This window comes from Sitophilus oryzae, unplaced genomic scaffold (genome assembly GCF_002938485.1).
Source record: "Sitophilus oryzae breed Bouriz unplaced genomic scaffold, Soryzae_2.0 scaffold_1197_pilon_pilon, whole genome shotgun sequence".
NCBI classification, from domain to species: Eukaryota; Metazoa; Arthropoda; class Insecta; order Coleoptera; family Curculionidae; genus Sitophilus; species Sitophilus oryzae.
The window spans coordinates 684,422-709,959 of NW_022145834.1; the positions used below are offsets into that span (position 1 = coordinate 684,422).

General features: G+C 31.8%; 1 protein-coding gene across 1 annotated transcript in view; it reads right to left on the reverse strand.

The window, feature by feature from the left end:
- Window positions 1-24,597, reverse strand: part of LOC115891763 (homeobox protein cut-like) — a 262,752-nt gene extending 238,155 nt beyond the window's left edge. The window contains 1 exon segment of the mRNA XM_030912326.1: window positions 24,092-24,597. Coding sequence (XP_030768186.1) covers window positions 24,092-24,217 — 126 coding nt within the window. The 5' untranslated portion in view covers window positions 24,218-24,597.
- Window positions 24,598-25,538: the final 941 nt, after the last annotated feature.

A 25,538-nucleotide genomic window follows, 5' to 3' on the forward strand; every position in this document is an offset into this window, starting at 1 on the left:
GCGCCACTCATTGCATGGGGCCCCTAGGCTGGCTAGGTCCCTAGGCCCGGGCCTTGCAAGCCTAGGCGGAAATCCGGCCCTGTCCGTTACAATACGGAAATAGATTGAAACTTTGGGATTACAGTGATATATAATTTTATAGTTTTGTAACAAATTGCTCGCTATTTTATGGCAAATGCTGAAGCTCTGCAAACCTTAATCAAAGCACGTGGGTTTGGAATTTTAGGTGTGTCTTAACACGACAGGATCGGGCTAGGCCTTACGCAGATTTCTGAAATATAATATATATTTCCTTCAGCCGCTTTACCTGACCCCTGACAGCGAACCGAACAGTGCAGGGTAATAGACTCTTAATATAAAAATTACGAAAAATGTTAGTGACTTCTTCAATAGCGAATATCTCCAAATGAAATAAAGCTACTGAAATGTACCAAAAAATAAACTATGGAGTAAAGATGCATCTAGATGATAAAATTATTTTCAAATTTCTTGCTTTCTTAACATATTCCACAGGGTGTTCTAAACTTTCACCAAAATAACAACACTTTGTTTCCTCGTATAATTGACAGATGGAAACTTTCATTTTTAATTTAGAAATAGATACTAAAAAGTCAAATAATATAGCTACAAATTGCTTAAAAAATCATTGAAATCGGTCCATTAGAACACAATATACCGTATGATCGAAAAAAAAAACGGCGCCCAGTTGGCTTGGAAATGACGATAGATGACATTTCCCATATAATTTTACATATAAAATGAAAGCGATCTTCATTTCATCGCCATCGCTGACGCCGTTTTTATTCGATCATACGGTATAAAACTATAAAATACATCAAAATTTTAAGGTGCCCGCGTTCTTCGTGTCGGTGAGTGTATTAAATGTTAAGTTAAGTTAATGTTAGTATATAGATTAACTAAGGTTTAAGAAAAAAAGCATTTAGTAATTAATAAGAAAATATCTTTTATTAAAATACTTACTAATTTGCATATACGGTATACAATAACGAAAGCTAAATCTGGGTGACAAAACTCTCCATGATATATCGCACTACAAAGACCGGTCGTCGAAAATCTCGTGAACTTTGGGACAAATAAATGCCAGAGATTCCTTTCGGTTTCGACAGGACTTATATCGGTTTATTTTCGGCCACTAAAAAATTAGACAAACGGCGCTAAACGACACAAAGTCAAGCGTCACTGAGATTTGTTTTACTTTTTTTCTGTTTTCTTTAACGCCAGCTTGAAAAGTAACATGTCCCCTTGTTCTATATTTACACTGTCCGTATTCCACCGTTCTTTTTATCAATGGAATTAGGAAACTTTTAAAAATACAGTATTGTATCGACATATTCAGATTAGCGAATATACAGGGTGGTCCGAACGCATATTCTGAGATAAAAATAAGTAAAAAAGTTCGTATAAATTTATGTCATAAAATGCTTCGTTTCGGAGATACAGGGTGTAGAAGTTTCATTTTTATTTCGGTTTTTTACAAATAATTTCTGAATTAACGTTGATATTTGGATGAAAATTGGTGTCTGGATATTTCAGAACATAAGAAATTTGATTTTAATGTCAATATGGCTCCTACTTGTAATGAACGCCATCTACATGTTTCTTACTTGATTTGGAGAGTAATAACTTTTTGTCCGGACCTGTATAAAACCACTGAGTGAAAAAATATACATTTCCGTTATTTTTTTACGTAAAAAAGGTCTCTTGGTAAAAATCGCTACAAGCAACCGTTCTCAAGATATTTAGATTGGAAATAGTCAATACATTTCATAATTGACAAACATAAAAATATTACCTATATTTAATATCAATTAAACTTTTAGTTACGCAATCGAGGGCGCGATTTTTAAATTCATTGTTGCCAACAATGGACATATTCGGCGCCGGGCTGTCTAACTGTAGCTCTGCTGTAAAAAATGTCAAGTTTTTCTTTAGTTTTGTATTATGAGATTTTGGTTTAAATAAATAGTGTTGTGATATTTTAAGCTTAAACATGTTTACTAGCAGACCTTGCAGTCGAACATTGTTCTTTTTAGAACCTCTTTTAGTGGGAAGTGTACAAGATAGCTTAATAGCCGTAAAAAACTCATCGCAACTGAATATTTTGAACGGGAAAGCCGTAGTAATGATCCTTTATGTCCCTTAAGTGCTGAGTTTTGTTGATGTAAATAATAACTGTTTATATATTTATAATTACCTACTTCTTTTTGTTTCCTAAAATATTTTGATTAAAAGAAAATATGTAAAAATGGGCAACGTTGTGCCGGTCAAGATTAACAACGAGATTAAAAGTTAATTTGATATGAACTATAGTTATTTTGGAACTCTGGTTATTTTTTTTTTAATTAACCCGAGTTGCACTGTATAGGAAACTTGTGAAAATATGTATATTAATTGTAGCAAGATGTTATTTTTGAAAGGAAAAACTGATTTTCAGTAGGTGGTGTCAACAATAGAATCAAATATTATTAGGTAGACAGACGGTTTAAGCGTGAATCATCATACACGCTTGGCACAGAAACGATATTGGATTTTTTCACTCAAATAATCTTTCCTGTAGCGTAGGCTGAAAATATATATTTTCGAGTTTTTCAAGAGCATTTCAATCAAACTTTATTAAAAAAATATTCTTATAAATTTTTGACATTCTGTTTTCAAATTTTCTTTAAAACGGTTGGCATATTTTTGTAATATTTTTTGTATGTTTCACCGAAGTAAAGCGACGTTAGACGATGCGAGTGGATGGACGGGTGACCGTCTGAAAACTCTGTCATGCTGTTATTCCATGGCAAGTGCGACGAATATCATTTTGGCCTTTCCTTATCATCCGTCAAGACAAATCTTGGTTAGACATCAAAAGTTTATTGTTTTATAAGCTAAATAATATTAGGCTTTCTGCGAGGGGTAAACCGCTGGTGTATTTTGGTGTACACGATGTTGGCATTTTTGGCATTATTCGTGATATTATTGGTACTAGTACGAAATTATTTGGTATTACTTCCGTATTTTTTGGCATTACTTTGGCATTAGTGTACAGAACTGACTACTGGAAGCTGTTGTTAGGATATTCTATTAATTTTAATTGTATTTTTTAGACATTGTGAATGATCGTAAACTTAAAAGTATAAAGTGTACTTGAAACCACTAATTGAGAACTTCAGAATGAAGTTTTAGCCTGTTTCTGCCTGGTCTTTAATAATTATAATAAAATATGAGTCACTGTACTCTGTACTAACAAAGAAACATCTACTTCTTATTTACAAATACATAAAGCCCCAAACATCATAAATAGTAAATAAGTAGTAAGATTACGACGTGTCTAGAATAAAGAGGAATGGGTATATTATTCTAATAGTATTTCTTATTCTAAACACGAAATATATCAATGACAAAACCATGTTCATGTAAATCTTGGATGTCGTTTTTTAATTAACTATAAAAGCTCTAACCGCTTTATTCAATTCAATTGTTATTACTTAATTGCATTAACATAGATTTTCGTCATTTGTTCTTGAAGCTTATTTCTTATTTGTTTTTTTTCCTTTTGTGTGGATTTTACTGGGCCATTAATATTATGGTCTCAGCATTTGAATAAAATTATATCCTTCTGATTTTTCCAGAAATATTATAAAATTGTTTGAACTATTTTGTTTTTTTTTTTAATTCTACTAGGGTTTTTATGGAGAGTTTTGTAAATTAACTGTAAGAAGATATGCTAATTTTTTCAACTCAGTAACCATCAATTCGAAGTTGGCTAAAAATGCCCCGAGAAGCTGAACAAGGCGAAGAAAATCCTCCTACTCTGGGCACCAGCCCACCAAGATATAGAAAGTAATGAAAAATCAAACGATCTAGCTAGAACAAGAACGAACACTCAAGAACGAGATTTCTCAAGATTTACTATACGACTGACAAAAATCAAAGATTTTCCTTGGTTTAAGTAAAAACAATCTTCGGATTGTCACGGGGTTTTTAATAAGACAGTGTCTCCTCAATGAACAATGAACATTTCAGTAGAATGAAGCTAAGAAACAACGGCGAATGCAGATTCTGTGGAGAAAATGGCGAAACACCTGAACACATCATTACTGAGTGCACCGAGACGACAACCATTCGTGCCATAAACTTTGGTACGACTGATATCGGAGATGGAGAACTAACCTCTGTAAAACCGTCTCAGTTACTGGCTTTTGTCAAAGACCTGAAACTGTATGATGAGTTATAATTCAAGAAAGCCTCAAAAAATATCTTCTATGTGTTGGACGAAAGAATTTAAACTAGGTATGCTAAATAAAGATTATCCATACAAGAGAGACGTATTACAGGCAAATTAGTGAGTCCAAAGTTATTTTGAACCAACTGACAAACTCACAGGCTTAACTCTAGTGACATCGATATACGTATCGGGCAAAATCTGGAGTAAATTAGTTGAAAATCTATGAAGAAACTAAGTAGATAGATTAAAAGAAAAAAAAAAAAAAAAAAAAAAAAAAAAAAAAAAAAAAAATAAAATAATAATTTTTGAACGTTATAGTATTTGTTTCAATAATTATATGTTTCTACCATCTGTGGCTTGGTCATTGTACAAAAAAATATCTGGATATTTCGTTATTTCACTACTAAAACAGATTATAATATTTTTTTTTTTTTTTTTTTTTAATTTTTACTACTCTAGCAATATTACAAAACTTGTACGAATATTCTGTTAAACTGAAACTCCAATATATTAAAAATAAAATCAAATGATTAAGTATGATTGCAGGGTATTATCTCATGAGTGTTAAAAATATTCAAATTGAATTCTTCTACTCAAACACTATAAAATAATAAAATTATTCCTGTCATTTCGCGCCGATCTCTGCAGGTTATTTTCGATTCGGAGGTTGTTTTCCAAATAACCATATGACACTGTTAAAAAAATATATTTCTCCTGTTTTTGAGTCTGCTTAACTGATTTTCGTGTTGTGTGGAATTTACGTGTTGTGTTAACGATTTTTGTCAATAATCTACCTATCCCTGCTGTCTGTCTATCATTTTTAATTATAGGTGTAGTAGGTGTTTGATTTTTAATACGTTGTTTCCAACAGGTCAATTTCACTATAGGGAAATTAATTAGATTAAAGGTCTTATCATTCACAACGTCTAGAAAAATACAAGTAGAATTAATAGAGTATGCTAGAAACAGCTTGCGGTAGTCAATGTATCCAAAGAAAAAGGCCTTAAAATCAGCTGTATAAAGAAAAATAAACGGTGTTCATTTTAACCGACAGTTCTCTTGACGGTTAGAATAACCAAAGGCCAAAAGCCATTATCTGTAGAATTTCTGAAGTATACTAGTGGAAAGTTAAAAAAATTTGTTAATTTTTTTCGCACTTACTAACCGAAAAAATTACCAAACTGATTTAGTTACCTCCAAAACTACACGGCAGATTGAGTTGAAAATTAGTATAGTTGTTACTCCTTATGGGACATAGACGCTAAGTAAGAACCATCATCCATAATCTCCAAAATTATAGTTTAACATTTCGGAAAATTTATGAAAAACTTTTTTGGTTATAAATATACCTTTGTTGTTGTTTTGATAGTTTGATTGTTACTAGCCTGTAAAAAGAATGCATTTCAATATTAATTTTTACTTAAACAATGTATAAAAACTAATTCCAGTTTCGATTAAAAAAATATTTTATTATTACAATTACATATTGAATTATAAAAAATTGAATTTTACAAAACGTAGTAAATACAAAGGCAAGCATTCACCACATTTTCAACCGTATAAATTGCAGATTGTACAAGAATGAATTGAAGGTGATCACTATAGGAGAATACAGTTTTGTGAGCAATGATGCATTCTACCTACTTGACATTATCGTTGAACCCAAAGTAACATACTTTTTTTCTGACAATTCAACTTCAACATTGAATGGACAGGTAAATCGACAGAACTGTCGTTATTGGGCAGACAAGACGAACACTGAATGCGGAAGAACTATATTACTGAATAGCCAGATAAATTACTTCAACGTTTGGGCGGGCATTTTTGGTGACCAAATGTTAAGTCGGAGATTCATCAATCATAAGACGTACATACGATTTTTAGAAGGAGCTTATTCCAAATCTGGCAATTTTATTCCCCAATCCTCTTTTTAGAAACATTTATGTAGAAATATCTGCTTTCTGCAACTTAAAATAATAACTGACATGTTCAAGTATTTTGTTTAAGTTCAGTGTTTGATATCACTTGAAATGTCACACTGTATATCACCATTGCAAGATTTACGAAGAAATAATAGTTATATCGTTCCAAATTTTTAGGCATAGCGAAGTGGGCATCACGTATCAGCTAAGCCAGCCCATCAAACACAAACTTTTCTATTTCTCACCATACTCGCTTGACGGTCAACGAATAAAGGCCAAATGACATTTCTTGCAAATTTTGAAGTATGATTATTGGAAAAGTTAAAGTTTGTTAACTTTTTCTATCAATCGAAAAGCTCACTACCACTAATTTTACTCTCTAAAATTAGAGGAACAAACTTCTACGCAATGACGCAACTTCTGAAACCACTATACTCGGAGGTTTTAAAATGGGATTAATTACAACATCCAATTTGTCATCCAAAATCACAAATCTCTATTATTGGACATATATCGATTCGAATCTTGAACTTTTTTGACCGTTCTATCCTCTCTTGCCAAATTCAATTCTGTAAAGTACAAGAACTAACCTGTTGCCAGAATTGTGCCAAAAGATAAATCCTCTCTTTCTTGAACAACCACTCCATACTCTGCATCGCCTGCAACCATCTCACCACCACTGAGGCATCGTTTCAGCAGTTATGTCGGCTGCATCAAGACCAACCTTTCTTCTAATTCTGCCAGTTTGGTTTCGTTAGGTCAGTCAGAAAAAAACTGAAGATATTGCAACGGAAATTGTCTTGTTTCTTTTCATAATATCATCCTTGATGCGATGGCTATAAATATATATTTCATGAAGAAGAGTCATCTGATGAAGAATTATTTTCAACTGTAAGTCCTCATTTTAGTGTCACTGTACAGTTCAAAAAAGTCACTAGAAAACACTGTCACTGAAAAACAACGTATATTACACAGTTTTTTCTTTGTATATGTAAGGCTTCCACGCGCGAAATATACACTTTCGGCGCGTCGTTCTATCGTTTTGAACTCCGTCTCTCAACCCTAGTCACGTGCTACCGAGAGAAACGACTTCCCTATACTGAATGTCATTCCCAACTCTTCGCTGCAACTTACACACACTTATCGGCCGTCTCTGTCTCTCAGTCCGTTGGCTCCGCCCACCGTATTGCGAGGTGGCGCCATCTATTCCGTGTTCTCGCTCTGTCCGTCTTTGTCGCGCTCGTTGCAAGACGGATTGGAAGTCGGACGGCTCGGACCAATAGAAGATTGCTTCTGCTGTGCCTCGAATATATTTTCTTTTTTTCCAGAAATCGAAGTATATGCGCGTATATAGACCTGCTATACCTTTTAGTGTTTACTCCCCTTCCTTCTCGCTTCGTATATAGTTCTTTATTTTTATATGTATTGTGTTTTTTTGGTGGACGGTAGAGAGGAGAGGTACAAGGTGCGCATGTGACTACTTGTTTCTTTGGAGATCTAGGTGTTTTTTGTTTGATGCTGTCTGGCATAGTGATGAATATTAGCTGAAAAGCGTCATTATTATACAAGACATATATTGGGGTAATATTGAGATTCTATTCCAAAATTGAGTGTAATTTTATTTGGAGAACACTATAGGGTTGACACCTTTTATCGGTGGCCGTTCGGTTACGTATTGCTCAGAATCGTGGTTAATCAATTTAAACTTTTGTATAGTTTAAAAAAAATCAAAATATGTAAAAAAAATAAAATAAATTATGCGTGTCCAAAGCGTTTTCCTGAAGAATAACCGTTTTTTAAATAACAAATATTGTAATTATTAAGGGCGTTTTACTAATAATTTGATTCGAGAAGCACCATATCGAACCTCTACACCCCACAGTCCAGTCCGTTTAGCAAAAATCAGCTTTAAACGTAAAACAGTTTCAACAGAATCGTGATTACTCAATGATATTTTATGAAACACCCTGTATAATTTTTTAAAAAATCTTAAAATATGTAAAACAACAAAATAAAATACATTTTAGAGTTTTCGAAAAACTCACCGGTTTTTAAATAAAAGTTTTTTTTTTTTTTTTTTTTTTTTTCATTTTACAATTCGAGTTTCGAAAAATCGCTTTTTATCGAACCTCTACATCCTAAAAGTCAATCCGTTTTCCAAAAATCAGCTTTTTACATCAAGCGCTTTATAGCAGGATTGTGATTAATCAATGACCAGGTTTTCGAAACACCCTGTATACACATTTTTAAAAATCTTAAAATATGTAAAACAAATAAAAATAAAAAAAACGTGTTTAAGCGTTTTTTCGGAAACTTGGCCGTTTTTTAAATAAAAATATTGTAATATTTGAGGGGTGGTTTCCCCACCTTGGAACTGGAATTTCGAAAAATCCATCTAATATACTTCTAAATCAAAATTCAATTAGAGGTTTTACAAATACAAACTTTTTTTATTTTTTATTTTAAGTCTATGCTCTCAACGCTATTTTACGATTTCATGGGGTGGTGGATTTATTGACCCCGCCGCTTCCAGATATATGTATGCCATTGAATATATCAGATTTTTATATGAATTCGTTTTTTGACGACTGCTGCGACTGGACGAATGTATTTTTGTTTTGCTGGGCGGATAAATGCGTGTGTGTGAGTGCTGTGTGCGAGAGAAGTAAGGGTGAGGGTTGAGGGGGGAAGACCACAAAGAGGGTCCGAAAGTCCGAACGACGACTTTTACTCAATAATTAATTGCCGGGGAGTTTTATTGTCGATCTCTCTGGCCGGAGAGAAAATTAAAAAGGCCGCATTTTTTTATGAAATCTGAATTTTGCCCGAGCGCGAATAAGATTTATTTGAAAATGTTTATTTTCAGTTTTAATGTGTGTTATTAGTTTTGAAAGGAATCTTCGGGAGGGTGTAATTTTCCTGATTATTTCTGGATAATTAAAAGCTACATATACACTCGAAAATTTTTCGTCGTTTAAATATATTTTTTTGGTTTTAGACCTATTTTCATAATTTTTTTAAGAGAAACTGTATAAATCTATCAACTTTAATTCGAAAAATCAGTTTTTATAAACTTTAGTATTTGACTTATTATACGGGTTAATTGAAGTGTTGTGTTTTTACCTTAACTTTAAAACACCCTGTGCAATAATTTCGTGAGTAACTTGCCATAAAACAATATCGTTATTCACAATCTTATAGAAAATATATAAAATATATTTTCTATTTCTTCTGACTAGGTTGCATTTATCAGAGCTTAGCGGCTCCTAAAGATGCTTACACTCACTCTGAATGAACTGCACGAAATATTTAAATATAGCAAAAAATGATTTTCTTTTCCTCATATAAATTTAGACTAGGAAGAAATGCAAATCATATAATATTAAGTTAATAATTAATAAAAAAAAAAAAAAAAAAAAAAAAAAAAAAAAAACAAAATATTTCATATTTATCTAATATAATCTTCAAAAGGATATTAGATAGAATAAATCATATTTCAGAACAATTTAATTTTTAACAGGAATATTAAAACAATCGACGTTTGGTAAATTCACATAAACAAACTATAAAAGTTAACAATTACTATCTGACTCAAATTTCTGTGAAATATATGAGCTATTTTTTTTATTTTATTTTTTATGGTTAGTCAAATCTGGTGCGAACCCTTCCTTTTAACCCTAAAACCAGTATAGTACAAAACATAGTTTTGAGAAAAACGAACCAAGTTTTTTTGAAATTTATTTTATAAGTTTTTTTTTTTTTTTTTTTTTTTTTATTTATAGATTATAAAAAACAAATGAAATGTAAAACATTTTTTAAATAAATTACCAATACATTACAAATACCAACATTTTTTTGAGCGACAACATAATTTGTATATTAAAAAGAAACATTTACAGGACTTAATTTATATTAAGTCTCTATTTATGCCAAAATGAATAAAAAAAAAAAAAAAAAAAAAAAAAAAAAAAAAAAAAAAAAAAAAAAAAAAGAAAACATTTAACAGAAAATTGTAAAGGCAGGTATGTGTATTAGACCTGTTTATTAGTTCAGTCAGCTACTATATTAACCAAAAGTCAAATCAAGATTTCGTCAGTGTGGACTCGTGGACATAACATACTAAACTAACCCAAACAGCGTTTACGTGACTTAAGATGATTTAGCACAGTGCTGACATCGGACTTAATTTGATTCTAAACCGACTACATTTGTTACAATAACATAAAAAAGCTTAGTAATTTGACGTATATATCTCAAATGTGCCAATTTTGGACTTAATAGTTTTCTTCAAGGGTACAGATATGTATTTTCAATTTAATAAAAAAAAAAAAAAAAAAAAATTTTTAATTTCTTTTTTTTTGTTAATTATTTTCTTAAACTGAATGAAACTCTAAATTTTCTCATAATTTTTGACTTTAGTTACATAAATTAGCACCTACAAACTCTCCCATCACTCTTTACCTCTGCTCTCCGCCAAGACGCTAAGCGCTAAGAGAAACCCCAATAACTCTCAGGGAAAGTGCAAGTCTGCGAGGTGGCGCCATCGCGGCGTTACGTGGCAAAAGCTGGAACTAACGCCCGGGCCCGCGCGTTTCTTTGTAATGAGCGCAATAAAAACGGTTCGTTCTGTCTTGAAACGTTAAGTTTCAGCTGAAAAAAGTTTAATGGCCAATGAAATATTCAATAAAATCGCCTGTTTTAACAATGGAAAGCATATTTAATAGTCATCAGGCAAAAAATTATCGGATCGGGACCTATTATAATGGTTCTTATAGGTAATCGGAATAATATCAGGAGCAAAAAAAAATGTTTATGTTTGTTGAAAAAATGTTTTGAAATTGATTATTTTTTAAAACCCATCAAAAACAAATGTTCAGTTTATACAGGGTGTCCCAATATTCCGTGGACATAAAACTACTACGTATTTCTGGAATCAAGTTCATTGGACAGAATTTACTTCGATACAAAAGTGCTTCGTTTGTCCGCTACAGGGCATCAAACTTTAATAAAATAAACACATTTTTTCAGATATTTTAAGAACCGTTACTCCGATTCGAATGATATTTTGGGAGTCTATGTCTTGTGCTCTAACATGTGACTTTCACAAAATTTAAGAAAAAGTAGGGGACCGACGAAAACTACCCCCACCCCTACATAAATTTTAGTGCATATCCGTGCATACTTTTTACGGCAAAACATATTTTCTCAAAGCTGACTTCCAAAAAATGTTTTTTGTCACATTAAGATATGGAGGCGCATAAAATCTATTATGCTCTAATAATCTAATTGGCGAAAATATGGAATTTTATGTAAGTATCACAGATTATATTTGACGATAAGCTTCATAAAAAGCTTAAAAAATTAATAATTTTTAAATTAATTAACGTTCGGGTTTATTTCTCATTGATGCCCTCTAACGGACAAACGAAGCACTTTTTTATAAAGGTAAATTTATGTGTAATTAACTTATTTTGATCCAAACAATAAGCAGTTGTTCTATGTCTACGAAATATTGGAACTCCCTGTATATTTTGTAGGTCTGCATTGGAAAAATAAATTCTTCAAAAAATTTTCCACAAAAACTATGTAATCTGGCGTTTTTTTTTACAAGAGACAAAAAATGTAGTAAATACTAGTGGGACCTTTGGGGCCGTGGGACTATTGTAGTAAATACTAGTGGGACCAACAAAGAAAATATATTATCGGTAGAGTTGGAAAATATTTATACTAAAATTTATGTAGGGGTGGGGATAGTTTTCACCTTTCCAGTACATTTTCTTGAGTTTTGTAAATGTGAATAATAATAATTTTGTAAAAAGTGAATAAATTACGAATCAACTTAACATTACAAATCTAAAGTTATTCTGTATCAATACCTCGACTCGATAGTCGTATTAGTTTCAAAAAAACGCTCATAAATCCTGATTTAAATGTTACAAATTACGAATAATGTAAGTGATACCTTTAGGTGGAGAGCGTCACGAAAGTATAAATTCACGTTAGTTTTATTGACACATTTTACCATATACAGCCGAGGCTGCGAACAATATAAATTAGTTTCTACATGGTTGAAGGCAACGTTGCAATTTATCCGGTAAATGTCATGAAACAATTACAATTCCTCTTTTAGTTTTGTTGGGAATGTACAAATAAGTATAAAAAATACAATATTTCATTAAATCGAGATGATACAGGAGTTTGTATAATAATAAAACTAGTTATTTATTTGTTTCTAAATTATGTTAAAATAAACATAAAGAGAAACATCGTCAAATTTCAATTTTACAGCGTATACCAGATTTATAGAAAATTTAATTTAGATTTATAATTTGGAAAAACTAAGGTAACTTTTAACGAACTGGTAGACAGAAAAGACATTTTAATAAATAATACAACTCTGGAAAGAGTAGAAAAATATATATAATACATATTTGTGACAAATAATATCCACAGCTCAGAAAAAATTAAGAAAGAACAGAAGAATTAAGTTAGCAGGGAAAAGATATTGATATAAGAGTAAAGTAAAGTGGTTTTTAATACTTTTTTCCATAGCAACTGTTAAAATTGCGTTATATCTATCAAAAATAGTAGACAAAATAGTACTTTAACCGCAAGGGTAGATTAAATGATACTTTAACAGCGAGGATATGTTAAAAACTTTATTTCTTCTCGCACGTTTTTTAATTGCTTCCATTTTTGAAAATTTTTGTATTCCTTTTCATCAGTTATTCGGGATTTAAATGGAAGTAGTTTGGATATGGTGTTTGTCGCCTCAGCCTGAATATCTGCTGGTAATTTACTTATTTCGATTTGAGCCATTTCTGGCTCCAATTCAATCAGTAATCGACACGAAAGAGAATAAAAAAATATTGACTCAAAACTGACAACTAAAAAAAGACAGCTTTATTTATTTGTCAAATTACATAGAAACCAACGCCAACCCAGCACAATATTTTTTCTACTCGTAATAAATTCCATGAAATAATAAGTTCTGAATATTTTTTAAAACGTAACTCCCTATGGAAAAAAATATTGTTTTATACACGACGATAAAATTGCATTATCGTCGACCGAAAAGATTAATGAATTAATTTCGGGATACCATTTTATCGTCTTGTATAAAAAATAACTATTAATTAATTTAAATTTTAATTAATATAAGGAATAACGAAACACTTGGCAATGGTGAGTAGGTACATATTTCCTTCCATTCTTTAACTGCTAAGGCAACGCTGTGAAAATGAAAACTTATATGCAAAGAAAGAAATTATATGGCAAATTACATGGCTATTACTAAAAGTTGGGTTGGGTTGCAATACAAATAGAGGTTTATTTTCATGTAAACTGTGTGTCTGGCAGCAATTTAGATTTTAAAATAGTTTTGGTTTAAGCGAGCTAGACGTCTATAATTTACTATATTTAGAATTTATTTATAAAAGTATTAATAATTAGGGTTTTATTTATTAATAACTGGACCGATTTTAAAACCATCTCTGCTAGAGTAACTGCCCAACAAACGATAATAATATGATAACGATAATAATGTAAATAACTTTACATAAATCATAAATACTACTTCGTAGGCCATAGTAGTACAGACGTAGAGTCCATTTCACCAATTCGAAAAAGTAGCAAAATAAGCGTTCAGCATTTAACGTTTTATGTAAAACTGGCTAGGTATTTTTACACAAATGAAGAAGGAAATTAAAGATAAAGGATTATGCTATATCCGTATTGTAGCACATTTTTAGATAACTTTTTTATTTTTAAGATTTTGATGGTCAAACATCAATAAAATATTCCTTATGTTTGAACTAAATTTTCTCGAAAATAAAAACATAATTTAAAATTCCGTTACAATACGGAAATAGATTGAAGTTTTGTGATTACAGTGATATATAATTTATATGATTTTGTAACAAATTGCTCGCTATTTTATGGCAAATGCTGAAGCTCTGCAAACCTTAATCAAGCCTTAGTCAAAGCACGTGTGTTTGGAATTTTGGGTGTGGCTTAACACGACAGGATCGGGCTAAGCCTTAGGCAGATTTCTGAAATATTATATATATTTCCTTCGGCCGCACAGCCGCTTTACTCGATCCCTGACAGCGACCCGAACAGTATGGCGTAATAGATTCTTAACTTATTTACTGCAGATTTCTGAAATATTATATATATTTCCTTCGGCCGCACAGCCGCTTTACTCGATCCCTGACAGCAACCCGAACAGTATGGCGTAATAGACTCTTAACTTACTTTCTGCCATTACTCGCTGATGAGTATTTGACACTAAACTGAAAAAAAGGATCTCTCAGTCGAAATGAATATGACTTTGACCCAAAAGATTGGCGCTTTTCAATAGGGCCAAGAACGACGTTTCTTTACCCAAAGCATTAACTATCTTTTCTTAAGCTTTAAAAAATTACTTTAGGGAATAGAAGAATCTAACTGTCCAAAGTATTTCACTCTTGACCCAAAATTAATATGCAAAGAAGTTCTTGCTACAAGAACAATAGGCTCTTTGATTCATGCAAAAATTCTTATTGAAAAGGGACCATTTCTTGATTAAAGAGACACTTTTCTTAAACCAATAGCGAATACTATTGACTCAACTAAAATTTATTTTGATCTAAGCGAAGTTTATACATCATATACAGGCATATTACGAGGTATATTATTTTCTGATAAATTTAGGTTTTTCTAGTCTGTTGTAAGTAAAGTGATATTATTTTCCTCGATAGTAGTTATTTTTCTTCACTCCTTGGTATTTTTTGGGGTGGTTCATCACTCTACAAATTACAAAAAAAATGTTACATCACGATTAATCAAAGTAAAGCAAACAAATTATTAAAATTATAACCTTTGGTCACATTTTGAATTTTTTAATACGATGACTTGAAATTTTAAAATTTTTGTAATTATTTGCATAACAAAATCGATACCTATATTCTTATTCTATCTAAATTTATTATCTAAATAGGTGCATTAGGTAAATGTCTCTTACCTTCAAATATAGCAAATAAATACTCTAATTTCCATTTTTTTGAGAATCTCCTTTAAAGAATTCATATATCCTAAAATTTGTCCATAAAAAATGACAAATGCATGTTAATAACGATCACTAATTTGTTATACGATATGCGTTTAAAAAGCAAATTATGCAAAATTCCAAGCAACAAAACCCGTGCGTACTATGATGTGCGACAAAACTGATCGGACTGCCGACTGATTGTATATTATACTGTCCTTCGTCATCGTCTTTGCTTGTCGTTATTATTTTTCATCAAAAAAGTATTTAGCTATTGGAAAAATGGCGAGTACTTCCTAGCGTATTTTTGTTATTATCTTAAAACAAAGTAACTTGCACTTGGTTGAATGAAAATAGATTCAAGAGAAATTTTCGAATTTTTCAAGAGAATCGGTTTACTTAAGAGAGTTTTTCTTCAGGCAAAATATTTTCTTTTACGCTAAAATAAATTCTCTTGCCACTAAATTTTTTTCAAGAACAATGACGACTTTAGTTCAAGTCTATCTTTTTTTATCAGTGTAGGTTTTCCGGAACCAAAGCTGTTTTTCGGTAGCTTCGAGATCGCAACTTAGTACGTCTGTTGACTAGGACCAAAAGTGTGGTTCTGTGGTTTTAACGTAAAAATTACGAAAAATGTTAGTGACTTCCTCAATAGCAAATATCTCCAAAAGAAATAAAGCCTATTGAGATGAACCAAAAAATAAACTATGGAGAAAAGATACACCTAGGTGATAAAATTATCTTCAAATTCCTTGCTTTTTTTAACATATTCTACAGGGTGTTCTTAACTTTCACCAAAATAACAACATTTTGTTTCCTCATATAATTGACAGATGGGAACTTTCATTTTCAATTTAGAAAGAGATACTAAAAAGTCAAATAATTTACCTACAAATTGTTTAAAAAATCATCGATATCGGTCCTCTAGAACACAATATATTAAAGTTTAAAATACATCAAAATTTTAAGATGCCCTTTTTTAAAAAGACATTTAGTAAAAAAGGGTAATTATTGGGAAAACTGGAAATCGTCCGATTTTCACCAAAATTGGTATACACCCTATTTTGAGGTCGTAGATTACCCTTTTTTCCTGGCAGTCTCTTACCGTTTTTCAGAAAAACGGAAAATAATTTCAACATTGAATTTTTCTTTATTTCAGCCCTATAAAGTAACAATTTTACTATATTTCCATTATATTATAGTTTATCTAAAAGCCACACTTGATTGAGGATAGAAAAATGTCCAAAATTTTACTGAAAAACACTTTTCTTAACAAAACAACAAAGAAAATTGAGACCAGATGGAAGTTTGACATTTCATATATCCTTCTTTCTCTCTCCTCTGTAATGAGAGAGACAAATATATTCTAGATCTAATCTAGAAATTTGAAAATTTGCAACGTTGCAATATCTTGTATTTTTTCGGGTGATTAGGGATTTTAAATAAATTACCTATGAGATCTGGCAATAGTTAAATATGCCTATATCCACAAAGAAGTTGAAACCAATGCAATCAAGATTCTTTCGTGCAAGTTCGTGGTTATAAATAGTCAGATCTCGTTGGTAAAATACCGTATGATCGAAAAAAAAACGGCGTCCATTTGGCTTGGAAATGACGATCGATGACATTCCCCATATAATTTTACATATAACCGCCTTTCGTAATCACAGAGGGAGTGAAAAAAATGCGGCAAATTTAGGATTAGCATTGGCAACGTTGCTATAAATGTCCGAAACACACAACCCAACATTTTCAGATTGTTTACAAATTTACTTTAGCAAATTTTCCTCTATTATGCATAGAATTGGTTAAAAAAGTAACAGAAAATAGCAAAAACCTCATTGTTTATTGAATACTTAACAAAATATGTGCTAGAAAATCTCAAAAATATGAGAAACTAAGAAAAAATCGATTTTGAAATAAATTTTCGTTTTTCTGAAAAATGGTAAGAGACCGCCAGAAAAAAAGTTCCTCAAAGTAGAATTTATACTAAGTTTGGTGAAAATCAGACGATTTCCAGTTTTCCCAATAATTACCAGAAAAAGAATTCCTATTGACAAATAAGAATTTTACAATAATGAGAAAATATCTTGTATTAAAATACTAATTTGCATGTACGGTATACAATAACGAAAGCTAAATCTGGGTGACAAAACTCTCCATGATATATCGCACTACAAAGACCGGTCGTCGAAAATCTCGTGAACTTTGGGACAAATAAATGCCAGAGATTCCTTTCGGTTTCGACAGGACTTATATCGGTTTATTTTCGGCCACTAAAAAATTAGACAAACGGCGCTAAACGACACAAAGTCAAGCGTCACTGAGATTTGTTTTACCTTTTTTCTGTTTTCTTTAACGCCAGCTTGAAAAGTAACATGTCCCCTTGTTCTATATTTACACTGTCCGTATTCCACCGTTCTTTTTATCAATGGAATTAGAAAACTATTCAGATTAGCGAATATACAGGGTGGTCAGAACGCATATTCTGAGATAAAAATAAGTAAAAAAGTTCGTATAAATTTATGTCATAAAATGCTTCGTTTCGGAGATACAGGGTGTAAAAGTTTCATTTTTATTTCGGTTTTTTACAAATAATTTCTGAATTAACGTTGATATTTGGATGAAAATTGGTGTTTGGGTGTTTTAGGACATAAGAAATTTGATTTGAATGTCAATATGGCTCCTACTTGTAATGAACGCCATCTACATGTTTCTTAATTGATTTGGAGAGTAATAACTTTTTGTCCGGACCTGTATAAAACCACTGAGTGAAAAAATATACATTTCCGTTATTTTTTTACGTAAAAAAGGTCTCTTGGTAAAAATCGCTACAAGCAACCATTCTCAAGATATTTAGATTGGAAATAGTCGATAGATAGGAATTTTTGTGTAGATACCTATATTTAATATCAATTAAACTTTTAGTTACGTAATCGAGGGCGCGATTTTTAAATTCATTGTTGCCAACCATGGGCATATTCGGCGCCGGGCTGACTAACTGAAATTTAAATTTCGCGCCGGGGATTCAGGTGGTAGCTTTGCTGTAAAAAATGTCAAGTTGCCATATTTATTTAATTATTTTCTGAGATTGTTAACCGTTTTGACACTTTAGTTTTGAATTATGAGTTTTTGTTTTAAATATAAAGTGTTGTGATACTTTAAGTTTAAAAATGTTTACTAGCAGACCTTGCAGTCGAACATTGTTCTTTTTAGAACCTCTTTTAGTGGGAAGTGGTACAAGATAGCTTAATAGCCGTAAAAAACTCATCGCAACTTTATTAGAATATTTTGAACGGGAAAGCGGTAGTAATGGCCCTTTATGTCCCTTAAGTGGTGTTAAGAAGGTCAGTTTTGTTGATGTAAATAATAACTGTTTATATATTTATAATTAATTTATTTTTGTTTCCTAAAATATTTTGATTAAAAGGAAATATGTAAACGTGGGCAACGTTGTGCCGGTCAAGATTAACAACGTGACTAAAGGCGGAATTACATTACGTCACGTGAATTCACGTGAACACACATGAGCAGTAAATTTGATGAGACCGATGTTTTGCATTTATTTTATTAATCAACACATCAAGGGTGAACACATTATTGTCACTTGGGGGATTCATGTGAAATCACGTGATATTGCGAGTTGTTTCGCGCTCAAATATTCTGTTTTAACATCAATTTCGTGAGGCGTAAAAACGCGAGGGTTGGAAAATGGAAGAAATTCTAATAGAAAAAGTGCGTTTACACGAGGTGCTTTACAATAACCGATCAACAAATTACTCTCTTTTCAAATTATGTCATGGACCCATTGCCTAGTTTTAATATTATCAAGTAAACCACATGCGTTTTCTAAATCTTCTTCAAACCCAGAAGATGAAGATGAAGAACTATTTATTTGATTCATTATTACGTTAAGTATAGAGTATAGCAGTGGCGGATACAGAGGGGGGGGCTCATGGGGCCCGCCCCCCCCTAAAATCTGTAAGTTTGGTTAAATATTAGCCTTTTGGGTTAAAAATGACGCCCTAAAAGGCATATATTACATTATTTTTGATTTGGGCCCCCCCTAAAATAAATTCCTGTATCCGCCTCTGGAGTATAGGACCTAAGTTGTTAAACTTTCGCTTCATAATAAAAATGCGCATAATATGAAAGAACGACGTGATACTAATGTGTTTCCTTTAAACCACACTTGAACTCAAGGGCGTAGATAAAGGGGGTACTGGGGACAGTACCCCCCCCTGACGCCTGACGAGATACGAGAATTGAAATAGTCATTGACTATGAAAGGATTTTTTTTAATTAATATCCGACATATAAGAACACTTTGTATGCTTTTAATTATGTTGATTTATCGTTTATAATATGTTCGACCTAATTAAAAGCACACAAAGTGTTCTTATTAACCAGAACAGATTAGTGGGGTTAACTCCTAATCAATATCCATAAAGATATTGAAAAAAATGTTGATGCTGTTATTGATAGGTTTTCCAAACAGCGTACTAGAAAACTTGATTTTGTTTTGTAGTTTTATTTATAGTTTATAGTTTTATAGTTTTTTGATAGTTTAGAGTTTTTTATTTATAGTTTATAGAAAATTAACTAATAAACGTCGTTGTTTCATTTTTTGTTTATGTTATTTACAAATCTATTTTTAATTTTTGTGTTATGTTTTTATATCTTTTTGAAGACAAAAAAATCGCCGTCGTTTTAATTCGACAAAAAAATTCCGACGGTGATTTTTTTTGCGACTTAATCATAGTACCACCCCCATAGCATACACCTATCTACGCCCCTGCTTGAACTCACTTTTACTGTGATAGCATGTGAACTCACTTGACGTGACAGTAATGTAATTCCGCCTTAAAAGTTTTTTTTGATATGAACTATAGTTATTTTGGAACTTATGGTTATTTTTTTGTAAGTTAACCTGAGTTGCACTGTATAGGAAATTTGTAAAAATATGTATATTAATTGTAGCAAGATGTTATTTTTGAAAGGAAAAACTGATTTTCAGTAGGTGGTGTCAACAATAGAATCAAATATTATTAGGTAGACAGACGGTTTAAGCGTGAATCATCATACACGCTTGGCACCGAAACGATATTGGATTTTTTCACTCAAATAATCTTTCCTGTAGCGTAGGCTGAAAATATATATTTTCGAGTTTTTCAAGAGCATTTCAATCAAACTTTATTAAAAAAATATTCTTATAAATTTTTGACATTCTGTTTTCAAATTTTCTTCAAAACGTTTGGCATATTTTTGTAATATTTTTTGTATGTTTCGCCGAAGTAAAGCGACGTTAGACGATGCGAGTGGATGGACGGGTGACCGTCTGAAAACTCTGTCATGCTGTTATTCCATGGCAAGTGCGACGAATGTCATTTTGGCCTTTCCTTATCATCCGTCAAGACAAAACTTGGTTGGACATCAAAGGTTTATTGTTTTATAAGCTAAATATTAGGCTTTCTCCGAGGGGTAAACCGCTGGTGTACACGATGTTGGCATTTTTGGCATTATTCGTGTTATTATTGGTATTAGTACGAAATTATTTGGTATTACTTCCGTATTTTTTGGCATTACTTTGGCATTAGTGTACAGAACTGACTACTGGAAGCTGTTGTTAGGATATTCTATTAATTTTAATTGTGTTTTTTAGACATTGTGAATGATCGTAAACTTAAAAGTATAAAGTGTAGTTGAAACCACTAATTGCGAGGTTCAGAATGAAGTTTTAGCCTGTTTCTTACTTATGGTCTTTAATAATTATAATAAAATATGAGTCACTGTACTCTGTACTAACAAAGAAACATCTACTTCTTATTTACAAATACATAAAGCCCCAAACATCATAAATAGTAAATAAGTAGTAAGATTACAACGTGTCTAGAATAAAGAGGAATGGGTATATTATTCTAATAGTATTTCTTATTCTAAACATGAAATATCAATATGACAAAACCATGTTCATGTAAATCTTGGATTTCGTTTTTTAATTAACTATAAAAGCTCTAACCGCTTTATTCAATTCAATTGTTATTACTTAATTGCATTAACATAGATTTTCGTCATTTGTTCTTGAAGCTTATTTCTTATTTGTTTTTTTCTTTTTGTGTGGATTTTATCTGGGCCATTAATATTATGGCCTCAGCATTTGAATAAAATTATATCCTTCTGATTTTTCTAGAAATATTATAAAATTGTTTGAACTATTTTGGTTTTTTTTTAATTCTACTAGGGTTTTTATGGAGAGTTTTGTAAATTAACTGTAAGAAGATATGCTAATTTTTTCAACTCAGTAACCATCAATTCGAAGTTGGCTAAAAATGCCCAGAGAAGCTGAACAAATTAGACAAAGAAAATCCTCCTACTCTGGGCACCAGCCCACCAACTGTATGATTAGTTATAACTCAAGAAAGCCTCAAAAAACATCTTCTATACGTTGACGGAAGAATTTAAACTAGGTATGCTAAATAAAGGGTATATATACAAGAGAGATGCATTACAGTCATATTAGTGAGTCCAAAGTTATTTTAAACCAACTGACAAACTCACAGGCTTAACTCTAGTGACATCGATACGTATCGGGCAAAATCTGGAGTAAATTAGTTGAAAATTTATGAAGAAACTAGATAGATTAAAAGAAAAATATGGGAGATATGTCAGCAATATTTTGTAAAGGAACATAAATATAATAATTTTTGAACTTATAGTATTTGTTTCAATAATTAATGTTCTACATCTGTGGCTTGGTCATTGTACAAAAAAAAATATCTGGATATTTCGTTATTTCACTACTAAAACAGATTATAATACTAATGAATTAAAATGACATTTTAATTTTTACTACTCTAGCAATATTACAAAACTTGTACGAATATTCTGTTAAACTGAAACTCCAATATACTTAAAATAAAATCAATGATTAAGTATATTAGCAGGTGTATTATCTATGAGTGTTAAAAATGATTCAAAATTGAAATTCTCTGGACTACTCAACACTATAAAATAATAAAATTATTCCCTGTCATTTCGCGCCGATCTCTGCAGGTTATTTTCGATTCGGAGGTTGTTTTCCAAATAACCATATGACACGTTTAAAAATATATTTCTCTGTTTTTGATGTCTGCTTAATGATTTTCGTGTTGTGTGGAATTTACGTGTTGTGTTAACGATTTTTGTCAATAATCTACCTATCCCTGCTGTTTGTTCTATCATTTTTAATTATAGGTGTAGTAGGTGTTTGATTTTTAATACGTTGTTTCCAACAGGTCAATTTCACTATAGGGAAATTAATTAGATTAAAGGTCTTATCATTCACAACGTCTAGAAAAATACAATTAGAATTAATAGAGTATTCTAGCAACAGCTTGCGGTAGTCAATTGTATCCAAAGAAAAAGCCTAATAATCAGCTTATAAAACAATAAACGTTTCATTTCTAACCACAGTTTCTCTTGACGGTTGATAACCAAAGGCCAAAATGCCATTACTCGTAAATTTTGAAGTATAACTAGTGGCGAAAGTTAAAAAATTTGTTAATTTTTTCCACTTACTAACTGAAAATTACCAACACTGATTTAGTTACCTCCAAAACTATACAGCAGATTGAGCTGAAAATTAGTATAGTTGTTACTCCTTATGGGACATAGACGCTCACTAAGAACCATCATCGCATAGATCATCCAAAATATAGTTTTAACATTTTTCGGAAAATTATGAAAAACTTTTTGTAAAATATACCTTTGATTGTTGTTTTGATAGTTTGATTGTTACTAGCGTGTAAAAAGAATGCATTTCAATATTAATTTTACTGAACAATGTATAATAAACTAAATCCAGTTCGATTAAAAAAATATTTTATTATTTAACAATTACACATTAATTATAAAAAAATCATTTTTACAAATATGTAGGTAAATACAAAGGTCAAGCATTCACCACATTTTCATCCGTATAAATTGCAGATTGTACAAGAATGAATTGAAGGTGATCACTATAGGAGAATACAGTTTTGTGAGCAAATGATGCATCTACCTACTTGACTATTATCGTGAACCCAAAGAACATACTTTTTTCTGACAATTCAACTTCAACATTGAATGGACAGGTAAATTCAACATTGAATGGACAGGTTATTGGACAGTCAAAGCAAACATTAAATGAGGGAGGACTATACTCAAAGGCCAGAGAAGTGACTTCAACGTTTAGGCGGGCATTATTGGTTACCAAATGTTAAGCCGGAGATTCATCAATCATAAGACGTACATACGATTTTTAGAAGGAGCTTTTTCCAAATCTGGCATTTTATTCCCCGATCCTCTTTTTAGAAACATTTATGTAGAAATATCTGCTTTCTGCAACTTAAAATAATAACTGACATGTTCAAGTATTTTGTTTAAGTTCAGTGTTTGATATCACTTGAAATGCTCACACTGTATACCAACATTGCAAGATTTACGAAGAAATAATAGTTATATCGTTCCAAATTTTTAGGCATAGCGAAGTGCTTATCAGCCCAGCTAGCCAGCCCATCAAACAATAAACTTTTCATTTCTCACCACAATTTCGCTTGACGGTCAACGAATCAAAGGCCAAAATGACATTACTTACAAATTTTGAAGTATAATTGGCAAAAGTTAAAAGTTTGTTAAATTTTTCTATTAACTGAAAATTACTACCACTAATTTTACTCTCTAAAATTAGAGGAATAAACTTCTACGCAATGACGCAACTTCTGAAATCACTAATTTCGAGGTTTTAAAATGGGATTAATTACAACATCCAATTTGTCATCCAAAATCACAAATCTCGAGATTTGGATATATATCGATTCGAATCTTGAACTTTTTTGACCGTTCTATCCTCTCTTGCCAAATTCAATTCTGTAAAGTACAAGAACTAACCTGTTGCCAGAATTGTGCCAAAAGATAAATCCTCTCTTTCTTGAACAACCACTCCATACTCTGCATCGCCTGCAAATCCATCTCACCACCACTCGGAGGCACGTTTGCAGCAGTTGTCGGCTGCATCAAGACCAACCTTTCTTCTAATTCTGCCAGTTTGGTTTCGTTAGGTCAGTCAGAAAAAAAAACTGGAAGATATTGCAACGGAAATTGTCTTGGTTTCTTTCATAATATCATCCTGACAAGATGTATATAAATATATATTACGAAGAAGAGTCATCTGGATGAAGAATGATTTTCGCACTGTAAGTCCTCATTTTATTGTCACTGTACAGTTCAAAAAAGTCACTAGAAAACACTGTCACTGAAAAACAACGTATATTACACAGTTTTTTCTTTGTATATATGTATATCACGCGCGAAATATACACTTTCGGCGCGTCGTTCTATCGTTTTGAACTCCGTCTCTCAACCCTAGTCACGTGCTACCAAGAGAAACGACTTCCCTATACTGAATGTCATTCCCAACTCTTCGCTGCAACTTACACACACTTATCGGCCGTCTCTGTCTCTCAGTCCGTTGGCTCCGCCCACCGTATTGCGAGGTGGCGCCATCTATTCCGTGTTCTCGCTCTGTCCGTCTTTGTCGCGCTCGTTGCAAGACGGATTGGAAGTCGGACGGCTCGGACCAATAGAAGATTGCTTCTGCTGTGCCTCGAATATATTTTCTTTTTTTCCCAGAAATCGAAGTATATGCGCGTATATATCTATGCTGCTATACTTTAGGCGTTTACCCCTTCCCTCTCGCTTCGTATATAGTCTTTATTTTATATGTATTGTGTTTTTTTTTGGTGGACGTGTGTGAGGAGAGGTACAAGGTGCGCATGTGACTACTTGTTTCTTTGGAGATCTAGGTGTTTTTTTTGTTTGATGCTGTCTGGCATAGTGATGAATATTAGCTGAAAAGCGTCATTATTATACAAGACATATATTGGGGTAATATTGAGATTCTATTCCAAAATTGAGTGTAATTTTATTTGGAGAACACTATAGGGTTGACACCTTTTGTATTTAAATGTAAAATTTTATGTGCCCATCGGATTTTGAAACAATCTTTTATGTCTTTTTATCCGAAATTTATAAATAATTATGTAAAAATAAAAAATGAAAAGTTGAATGAATTAAATCTAAAACAACTAGAACAAAACCTAAAGAAAATCAAAAGTTTCAGCTGTATAGTTTTATTTAATTATTTTTATATGAACATTTTTTGGCAAAATAAAACCATAATTCCTCACAATACACCAGAACACTTTAAAATATAACATACTTAGTATACACAAGCATAAAAAGGCCTTAACCCCTACAAGTGCGCTAATTTCCATTAAACACTTGGTTAACCAGCTTAGCATCGTCAGCAAATGATGAAAACTGGTGGTTATAGCTG